Source organism: Oryza sativa, chromosome 5 (assembly GCF_034140825.1).
Source record: "Oryza sativa Japonica Group chromosome 5, ASM3414082v1".
Lineage (NCBI taxonomy): Eukaryota > Viridiplantae > Streptophyta > Magnoliopsida > Poales > Poaceae > Oryza > Oryza sativa.
Window position 1 is genome coordinate 24,820,826 of NC_089039.1, and position 10,884 is coordinate 24,831,709.

The following is a 10,884-nucleotide window of genomic DNA, read 5'->3' on the forward strand; positions in this document are numbered from 1 at the left end:
GGAGTATTAAACGTAGATTACCGACAAAACCGATTCTATAACCCCTAGGCTATTTTGCGAGACAAATCTAATGATGTATATTAATCCATGATTAACGACTGATTACTGTAGCAAATCATGGATTAATATACCTCGTTAGATTCGTCTCACAAAATAGCCTAGGGATCATGGAATAGGTTCTGTCAGTAATATATGTTTAATACTCCTAAATAGCAAGATTTCAGAGGGCTATTTAATAGCCCTCCGGATCCAAACAAGGTCATTGTGATCACAAAATAGACCGATCAGAAGAGGAGATTAGTGCAAAGACCAATCCAAGGACGGCGAGCTGCAGGTGCAGGAGGCCAAGCCAGGATCGGCGTGGGCTTTGGGGAAGATCGGATGTATCTGAACTGGGATTCGCGCGTCGTCCATCGCATTGATGGTCTCGATCGATCAGGCGTCTCTTCTTCTCTCCTGCTCTGAAGAAGGGGAAAAAAAAGGGCAGGTGCAGGAGTAGCGTGGTTGTGTTGTGTGTGCATACTGTATGCTTTAGCTTGGTCCCCTGCTACTACGTGTGGTGTACTGGGTAAGGCTGCGAGAGGTTGCAGGAGAGAAAAATAAGAGATGAGGAGGGGAAAGGGAGGTTGCTTTTTTGTTCCTGTAGCGATCGATCGAAAGGAAGGAGGCGTCGTTGATTGCGGTGCGTTTCTCGGTTCATCGATGCAATACCGCTACTACTACTACTTCAATTATTATGTCAGGTGAGAGGATTGTGTAATTGGGTGAGGATCGTGGAGGCATATAATGGCACATGTTGTTCAAGATATAACATCATGCAGAGGGATCACCGGAAATTAGACGCAGCTACGTACGTTGTGCGCCATGTATGTGTGAGAGAGAGGTGAGCTGCATGCCGCTGTGCTACCTACTACTACTGCATAGGAGTAATATGGTGGTTGATGTTTACGTGCATCCACATGCCTGACGACTGCCGGGAGGAAGAGAGGAAATTAACACACTATTTACTCACCAGGCCTAGAGGTATAGTCAGACTGGCCAGGCGCACTGCAGTGAGAGAGATCCCCAACAAATCTTTCCCGAAACAACGACATCGATCAACCGCTGTCTCGCCTCGATCACGTACGTACACTCAGTCACAGGTCACAGCAGGCACGCGGTCGCAGCCACCTATACTATGGCCACCGCCAAGGTGATCGAGCCGGGTTCGCGGTCAGCTAACGCCGCGCGCGGTCCATGTTCTGTGCCGAGAGAATTTACTGCTCCTACTATTTATTATCATCATCGCAAAATACACACGCTCAAATATCACTCTATTAAATTTCCATTCTCATTTAGGCCATCACCAATGCGTATTCCTAGCCCGTCGCCCCGCCCTCCTCCGTCCGCTCGCCGTTAGCCTTTCCGCCAGAGCCGGCTCCCCACGACGCCATGCGACCTCTGCCTGGGCGACGCGTCTCCTCCTTTTCGGCCAGGGGACGGACTTGAGCCACGCACTGCAGCGTCTTAAGCGACGGGTTCTCCACCTCCATATTCTCCTTCCACCCCTCTCCCCTCTCTCTCGTCCGTCCCCATCAAGGTCAAGCCGGAGGAGCAGGAGGCGCGGCAGCTGCCGCGGTGGAGGCACGGCAGCGATGCCGGAGATTGGGAGGGACGGGGAAAGAGGATGGAGGTGGGGCGAAGAGGGAGAGAGAAGCGGCGCACCCGGATCTGCGCCTCCGGCCACCGGAGGACAACGACGAAGGCTTCCGCCTCCGCCCCGTGCGCTGCTCGCCGTCGGCCGCCTCCACCCATCGGAGGACGACGACGACGACGACTGCCGCCTCCGCCCCATGCGCCGCTCGCCGTCGAGGCCTGGATGCCGTGGCCGCCGAGGCAGAGCGCTTATTGACGATGAGCAGGGCAGACCGGCAGTGGCGTCGCGCGTGCGGTGAAGAAGGCGCCGATGCCATCACCGTCGGCGGCGGCGAGCGCGACGAAGAAGGCGACGGCGCCACGTCGATGCGGCCACCGCCGGCGCCGCCACCGTCTCCTAGTCGATACGACACGGCCGGCGCCGCTCCATCCACCGGGGGGGGGAGATTCGGCCACGGCGGTGCCGGATCTTCAGCCTCCGAGGTCGCCGCCGCCGCCACTCGTAGTCAACCACTGCGCTCCCGTGCGTCGCTCATAGCCGGCGACGGGCGGAGGGAGCGGGGCATAGCCGGTGGCGGGCGAGGGAGGGAGAGAGTGCGCCGGAGAGAGCGAGAAAGAGGGAAGGTCGCGTGCACCGGTGGGGAGAGAGATGGAAGAGAGGGGTAGAATAGGGAAGAGATGAAGAGGAGAGAGAGAGAGGGTTTTTTTTGGGTTGGGACACTCATTGGACTCTTACATTGTAGAGGTGAGTGCCTCTAGAATACCCTCAGTTAGTGAAGGCACTCTAGGAGTTGCGCTGATTGTAGATGCCCTTACCATCCGGGTTCACTCGTTAGCCTCATTCATCGCGCAACCATATCTCACTTGCCTGAGTGGGAAAAGAGACTAACATGTGACCCTAGATAACAAATAAGAGTGAAAATTTGGAAGAGTGATATTTAGACAATTAGTTATGTGTATTTTAGGAGGATGATTTTTTTAGTAGGGAATAGATAACATCCTGACCTTTAGGAGGATGATAGATTGTAAATTCTCCCAATGAACCCCAGACTCTAGAGACGACGATATGCGCCGGCGCCGCCGTCGCCGTCGTCTCAGCCTTCGTCAGGTGTGACAGATCTGATCAGATCGTTGGTGGGGTCGCAAGAGCACAGATGCCGTACGCGACAACGACGCGCGTGGTTGGCCGTGATATCTCCTCATATTCAGGCTTGGAGAAGACCACACACACATCAAATGTTTCTCGGTTAATAATCACCCGTACTACTACTGTGTCTGTGGCTCATGCATGCATGTCCAATTCGAATGAATACCGATCGATCGCGACGTGATATATCTTTGGCCTACAGAAGAACAAGAACAAGCTATATATGCCGTACGGAATTTCTGCCGGTGGAAGAGTCGTCCATGCCATCGACACGATGGTGATGCATGTGTGCTCGAGCTCACGGTAGCCACCAGATGAATTGGGAACGATCTGCTGGAAGTTGCCACGAAGTTTCCTCCCTCTCCTACCAGTGTCTCTCTGCTTGCTTCTTCATGAATCGTGAACTTCCATTCTGTTTTTCCTTTTGACGGCTAGCACAAGTGCATATTCAGAAGCTTAAGGAGATACAAGGATGACGCATATACTTGTATTTTTGTTATTTTGTTGAAAGCTTTTAAGGTTTAATTTTAAAAATTAGCGCTCCCAAAACTCATTTCCAAAATTTGAACTTTTAGCCATGCCATCTTAATTGCCTAGTGTGACGAAACAACGCTGCAACGTTAGCTAGACCAGCGAGGCACGAAACAACGCTGCCATGACAGTCAGATCGGCATGGTTAAAAGGTTCAGTTTTGAAAATAACTTTTAGGAGAGTTTATTTTTAAAGTTAAAAATTGAAAAGGTTAAATAATAATGATAAAAAGAGTTCAGCATACTTATTGTTTTACGCGCACCATTCCCTCATCTCTATAAACTTTCCTAATTTTAATACACGCTTGGTAGAGGAGACTAGCTATAAGGCTATGAACACCAATGTTGGACGAATTCATTAACAAAAATTGTAAAAATCATCGTGGGCAAATGTTGTGCTTTAAAAGAAAGCTTTGATGTTCTTCCTTGCAACCATATTATTAGCTATGATTTTAGAATAGTAATGTCCCTGTCCTTTGCAATCATTTCTGATACAATTATCCGAAGATAATTTTCTTGCATATCATGTTTGGCACCTAATCCAAATTTTGTTCTCCAAATAAAATATAGAACGGGATCGATAAGATCTTCCATGCATGCATTACACAATAAGTAATGTTTATTATGAAGGGGGTTGCTATTTAGCGCATGTTCGTTCCAAAAAAATATTTTTTTCCAAAAAACTTCCATCCATATAACTTCTACCCAAAATACTTTCATACGCAAAACATACATCCAAAGAACTTTCATCGAAGGAACTTTTATATGAAAACATTCATATGAAATAGTGTGCACTAGGAACGCACATGCGCCAGATAGCAATAATATATCATGAACGCGTTAGAAATCATCTTAAAGCATCCTAAAGTTAAATTATGTTTGATTTACAAAATTGAGAGCACAACGATTGTGTGGTAGTATTAGGGCTTGTTAATTTAAGCAAGTCTAAAATTCTTCTGTTCCAAACAACTATACATCTACAATTTCCTTTATTTTTCAGTCCTCTATTTTATATAGGATTTGTTATTTCTTTTTTAAAAGTAATGCATAGAAATCCAGTCTCTATATCCCTTACATGAATACTCATATTAGCTTCGATCTTCTACTACCTTATGAGTGATGCCACGCAAAAAAAAAAAAACGCACTGAGTCGATCTTGACGCGCAGTTCCAACTCCTACACCCCTCATGCACGATCGATCCACATCTAATAGACTCCTTCCCCACGCTACCCTTACTGTCGGCCAAATCCAATCGATCCTGATCTTGGACCCTAGTGCCTTTGCTGACTGACTCTGTCCAGTGAAAATAATGAAGAAAAAGCCCCACGAACACTATTTGTTCTATGAACGAATATGGACATAGATACCCCATATCTAAGCGGCACTTAGGCCCTAGATGATGTGTCATGCCCCAGCCGTTGCCGACATTAACAACTAACCTATCGTCATCCTACAGATTTTGTTGCTCACTAAAGACACTTTGTTCACCATAATGATACTGGATCTGGCCATTAGGTCAGGTCCAGCAACTGGCTACCACAACAACACTAACAAGCCCGTCATCTTTGGTTCTTGTTATAGCCACCTCGCTCACCTGAAGGACACTAGATTTGGCTATTAGGTTGAATCCACCCTCACCGGATGTCTTCAGAACCACCTCCGATCCAAGAACACCTTTGATCCTCTATAGCAGGAAAATGAGACCATCGTTGTCGCCTCGAGCCACCACCTTTGCGGAGCTGCCACAACAAAATCCCCTTCCTATGCCGGAGAGCAGCCGGATCTAGTCCGGACCATTCAGCACCGTCCTGGGCATCAAGCCGCCATTGCCACGCTGCAATCCTCCATCACTGTCGCAACCTTCATGCTGTCATTTCCTTTTTTTTATATGTATGTTTATTTCTATATGTCAATATGTGTTTTGTTTTCGCTCAATCCAAACATCGCTTCAATATAGCCATCAATGAAGCGAGAGCATTAAACTGACATCCACTCGTGTTCATTGATCATTCAACTAAGAGCAAGTTTAATATAATAGCCAACTACTAGCTATAAATCATCTATAGCCAATGTAATAGTCAATTCATACAATAGTTGTTTACTATACTATTAGTATCTGGTTCTACCTGTCATATACACAGTACGTCTTGGAGTCTGTGCTGCAGTTGGCTACAGATCTGTAGCCCGCTGCTCTTCTCTCTTTTCTTTTATCTCTTTAAAATATATTTATAGCTAGCTTATAGCCTGCTATTGTATCTGCTCTAAGATAGCTTTCTCCGAGTACAAGGGAACTTATCTGATTTCTCAAGATCGCCTGATCTTCACCCGTGAGTACTTGATCATGGATGATTAGGGCACTTGTGCGTGTGTTGAGATGATTTTTGTTACGACACGTTGAGAATTGAGTTGTTAGACAATGCCCTTAAGAGAAATATAGGGGTTGTTTGGTTGATGGTTAAGTTTATCACCTCTCACTTTGCCACAAGTGTGTTATGCCACACAAAGTGAGGCTAGTAATTTGTTGGCCACAAGTGTGGCTAAGTTTGGTAAGAATTTGAGTTTATGACGCGTAGGCCCAATGATTTGTAAGGTGGGACATGACATAAGTGTGACAACCAACCAAACACTATACTAACGAATTGTGGCATATCTAAGATTTGGCATGGCAACCTTTAGGAGCCAACCAAACAGCCCCATAGTACCAAACATGGTTGATCATGTAGACCGATGTGAAAATTCAGTGAGAAAAAGATCAAGTGAGACACATGGCAAATCTGCAATGCAGCACACGCTGACACGCATGTCTCTGTCTCACATGTACGTACAAAACGAGACCCTTTTTTATGTACGGTCACTGAGTCTGAGTGCACGAGAGGCACCAATTGCTGTTGTACAACGAAGCTATCCATCTACCTGGCGAGAGCCGTTCGCTTCCACATGCTCGTGCCCCTCCGGTGGTGCTCGATCGACGGGCTCGCCGCCGCCGTAGCTGCACGCCGCCGCGCGCCATGTCAGGCGAGCTCTCCACGCGCGCGTCGACCTCCTCGTCGAGCAGCTCCCCTCCCGGCGACGCGCGGGGGCCGGAACATGGAGGGACGCCGCGTGGCGAGGTGTCGTCCAAGCGCCGTCTGGTGCTGCGGCGGCGGCAGCGGTGGCGGCGTCTCGGCGGCGGCGCCGCGGCGTCGTGGGCGGCGGCGGACCCGCGGGCGAGGTGGGTCAGGGAGTGGAACCGCGCGTACCTGCTGGCCTGCGCGGCGGGGCTCATGGTGGACCCGCTGTTCCTGTACGCCGTGTCGCTGAGCGGGCCGCTCATGTGCGTCTTCCTCGACGGCTGGCTCGCCGCCGCGGTCACCGCGCTCCGGTGCATGGTGGACGCCATGCACGCGTGGAACATCGTGACGCAGCTCCGCGTCTCGCGCGCCGGGCGGGAGCGGGCGTGCGCCGCCGGCCCCGACGAGGAGCAGCCTGAGGCTGAGGCCGCGGCGCCGGCGCCGGCGGCGGACGCGGACGCCGCCGCGAGCAACAAGCTCCGTGACCACGGGAGGTACAGGAAATGGTTGGTGCTGGATTTCTTCGTCATTCTCCCCGTGATGCAGGTGGGCAAATCGATCCATTTACAAGGCTCTCTTGCAAATATGTTCCTGTAGTTTTTATGGTGTTAATCATGTCTACTATTAGTCCAGTAATCAGTATCAGTATCAATTTTTTTTTCTAAAAAAAAATCGTCCGTTCAAATCCTATTTTCTAGTATGCCATTTTGCAGCAGAGGTGTAGAACTTTAACTTCTGCAGTATTTAATTTTGTTTTAGTTTGTAGGGATTTTTTTTTTGATATTAGTTTGTAGGGATTCACCTAAATGTAATTTATATTTGATCTTGCTCAACAGTCAACACGGGTAACGAATGGCTCACTCACTGTGCGTGTCTTTACGTGACAACTCGCCGTGTCCAAAATACCAGTACAGTACGCAGCTTGTAGCTATTAGCTAGCTTTGCAAATTATTGCAGTCATTTCACTAGACGGCTCTTAACTGATTAAGCTCAACGATCGCATGAGCTCTGTGCACAGCAACGTGCCCGGTCCGTCCATATCGATCGATCAGTCTCGATCTGTCGATGAACAGACGAACGAGCGAGCAGTGCAGGGTATAGGGAATTCATTCGTTCTGTTTCTGCTGGCAGCTTTGTCCCAATGCACATTATTCGTCTATCTGCTACAGCATGTGCCCTTCATGGATAGCTAGTTTATGCATTTATACTGTAGCTGCTGCTAGCTGCTCGTATTTGTTTGTATAATTGGGGATCGATGGGGCCAATGGCCATTGCTTTACGGCTCTTACGTCTAGTTTGTAGTATCTGAATTTAATTTGTGGTTGTGTTCGTTATGTGTTTTTTCGTGTCAATATTATATAGGCTCTCTCATCATGCAGTGATCAGGCTGTGTTCGGAAGGTGAGGCTGAGAACTTATCTCCCGCGCTCGTAAAACATAGCGATATATTTTTTTATTAGTGAAGTATTTATTTTTTTAGAAAAAGATTAATGTGAATTTTTAAAATAACTTTTGTATAGAAATTTTTTTATAGATAACACACCGTTTATAAACCGTTTGAAAAGCGTGCACGTGAAAAACGAGGTACGTGAGTTGGGAAAATTGGAGAAGAACTCAGCCTCAGCCCTCGTGTATGTGTGTGATGTATGCAGGTGGTGGTTTGGGTGGCGGCGCCGGCGATGATACGGGCGGGGTCGACGACGGCGGTGATGACGGTGATGCTGGTGGCGTTCATGTTGGAGTACCTGCCAAAGATCTACCACTCCGTCGTCTTCCTCCGCCGGATGCAGAACCAGTCCGGCCACATCTTCGGCACCATCTGGTGGGGCATCGCCCTCAACCTCATAGCCTACTTCGTCGCCGCTCACGTCAGTAATAACTTACACTAACTAATCAGCACTGGATGCCATCATCAAGTGTCGTCAATGGCGTTTGTGTTTTTTTTTGTTCTTGCAATAGGCGGTGGGCGCGTGCTGGTACTTGCTGGGGGTCCAGAGGGCCACCAAGTGCCTGAAGGAGCAGTGCTTGCTTGCCGGGCTGCCGGCGTGCGCGTCGTCCACGGCGGCGGTGGCGTGCGTCGACCCGCTGTACTACGGCGCCGCCGTGGCGTCCGTCGGCGGCGACCGGCTCGCCTGGGGCGGGAACGCGACGGCCAGGAACGTGTGCCTCAGCAGCGGCGACAACTACCAGTATGGCGCGTACAAGTGGACCGTCATGCTCGTCTCCAACCCCAGCCGCCTCGAGAAGATGCTCCTCCCCATCTTCTGGGGCCTCATGACCCTCAGGTGAATCAAAGATCTAATAACTGTGTTCTTAGTTCTTAAATGCTCATCTGATCTTGTTATTTATAAGGGAAAGTGTTTTCATCTTTCGAGGTCATATCCTCTTGCATATCACTTAAATAGTTATTATTTTTTAAAACTTTTTTATAAGATAGATTAATATTAAATATATATCACTTCACAGAAATACAAGTATAAATTTGACATATGTAAATTGCAAAAAAAAAAACTGCGAATGCACATTAACTATTTTCATTTGAATTTAGCTTTATATGTTTGTGGAGTTATAGGCTCCCATCGGTTACCCATTTTGCCTAATAAGCTAAAATGGCTTATTAAAAAATAAAAATTAATTTATAAGTAAAACTTTTGTAGATTTGTACGTAGCGACTTAAAAGCCAACATTAACAAAAAAATTACGTTAAAAGCATATCAAAATCAACTTCAAAATCAAGTTCAAAAATTCAAATTTTGGCTTATTCTTTGACTGTTTAGGCCAAACGATGGGGCTGATATATTATGTATATATTTCATACAAATTCACATTGTCAATTTCCTTTTAATTTTTTCATGACTATTCAGGTGACATGAAAAAAAAACCGAAGGACGCCCTCTCGAGAAATGAAAATCCATCTCCCATTGATAAGTTTTTGCATGTTTGTTGCAGCACGTTTGGGAATCTGGAGAGCACGACGGAGTGGGTGGAGATCGTGTTCAACATAATGACGATCACGGGGGGCCTGATCCTGGTGACGATGCTGATCGGGAACATCAAGGTGTTCCTGAACGCGACGACGTCGAAGAAGCAGGCGATGCAGACGCGGCTGCGCGGGCTGGAGTGGTGGATGGAGCACAAGGGGGTGCCGCACGGGTTCCGGCAGCGGGTGCGGCAGTTCGAGCGGCAGCGGTGGGCGGCGACGCGCGGGGTGGACGAGTGCCAGATCGTCCGCGACCTCCCCGAGGGCCTCCGCCGCGACATCAAGTACCACCTCTGCCTCGACCTCGTCCGCCAGGTCCCCCTCTTCCACCACATGGACGACCTCGTCCTCGAGAACATCTGCGACCGCGTCAAGTCCCTCATCTTCCCCAAGGGCGAGATCGTGAGTACTCTGCTCACACACTTAGGCCTTTTGGAAGCCAAGTCATTGTTGGCGGGAACGGAAAAATGCGTTACAACACGTTATATGTATGTGATCTAAATAGTTATATAAAAGTTTTATATAATTTGATAAGATAGATTATGATAATATAAGACGCTATACAACCACATAAATTTAGGTTCGATTTATACATAAAAAGATAAAAATAATAAATTTTATATACAGTACTATTCACTATCTGATTTTATTATTTTCTCTTTCTGTAGTTATAGATCAAATTTATGTCATCTCATTAATGTTACTATTTTCTTTTCAACTTTTTAAATAACTATTAAGGTTGCATACAAATAATGGGTGTCATGATAGTTAGGTGTAGAAAAAACCATGTCCATTGCTAGAAGCTGAGGTGTGGTTGGTTGGTTTTGTGCAGATTGTGAGAGAAGGGGACCCGGTGCAGAGGATGCTGTTCATAGTGAGGGGGCACCTGCAGTGCAGCCAGGTGATGAGGAACGGGGCGACGAGCTGGTGCACGCTGGGGCCGGGGAACTTCAGCGGGGACGAGCTGCTGTCGTGGTGCATGAGGCGGCCGTTCATGGAGCGGCTGCCGGCGTCGTCGTCGACGCTGGTGACGGCGGAGAGCACGGAGGCGTTCGGGCTGGAGGCCGGCGACGTCAAGTACGTGACGCAGCACTTCCGGTACACCTTCACCAGCGACAAGGTGCGGCGCAGCGCGCGGTACTACTCCCACGGGTGGCGGACGTGGGCGGCCGTCGCCGTGCAGCTCGCGTGGCGGCGGTACAAGCACCGCAAGACGCTCGCCTCGCTCTCCTTCATCCGCCCGCGCAGGCCGCTCTCGCGGTGCTCGTCCCTCGGGGAGGAGAAGCTCAGGCTCTACACCGCCATCCTCACCTCCCCCAAGCCCAACCAGGACGACGACTTCTAAATGACTCCTGTTGCATCAGATCAGCTGCCTGTACACGGATTCAAGAATGGGGAAGCGTTGGGATCTTGTATTTAGGGGTGAAAACGGGCGGGTATTTTCCGCACCCGCCTGACCCGACGGTTGCGGGAATGATACGATAGTGGAAAATATATTGTATGAGTTCTATTTGAATCCGTGAATAAATATGAGTTAGAATA

At 48.5% G+C, this 10,884-nt stretch overlaps 1 protein-coding gene across 1 annotated transcript; it reads left to right on the forward strand.

Moving 5' to 3' along the window:
• The first annotated feature begins 6,034 nt into the window (after window positions 1–6,034).
• Window positions 6,035–10,884, forward strand: LOC4339240 (cyclic nucleotide-gated ion channel 4). The gene is made up of 5 exons (XM_015782309.3): window positions 6,035–6,909; window positions 8,015–8,230; window positions 8,322–8,647; window positions 9,312–9,744; window positions 10,175–10,884. The coding sequence occupies exons 1-5, from the start codon at window positions 6,322–6,324 to the stop codon at window positions 10,685–10,687; spliced, it is 2,076 nt and encodes a 691-aa protein (XP_015637795.1). The 5' UTR covers window positions 6,035–6,321; the 3' UTR covers window positions 10,688–10,884.

Bases quoted from the DNA above. Each gene is read 5' to 3' on its own strand.
- LOC4339240 (XM_015782309.3), top strand. From the start codon at position 6,322: ATGTCAGGCGAGCTCTCCACGCGCGCGTCGACCTCCTCGTCGAGCAGC. The intron at 6,910-8,014 runs GTGGGCAAATCG...TGATGTATGCAG, and splicing joins TCATTCTCCCCGTGATGCAG to GTGGTGGTTTGGGTGGCGGC. The intron at 8,648-9,311 runs GTGAATCAAAGA...TGTTTGTTGCAG, and splicing joins TGGGGCCTCATGACCCTCAG to CACGTTTGGGAATCTGGAGA.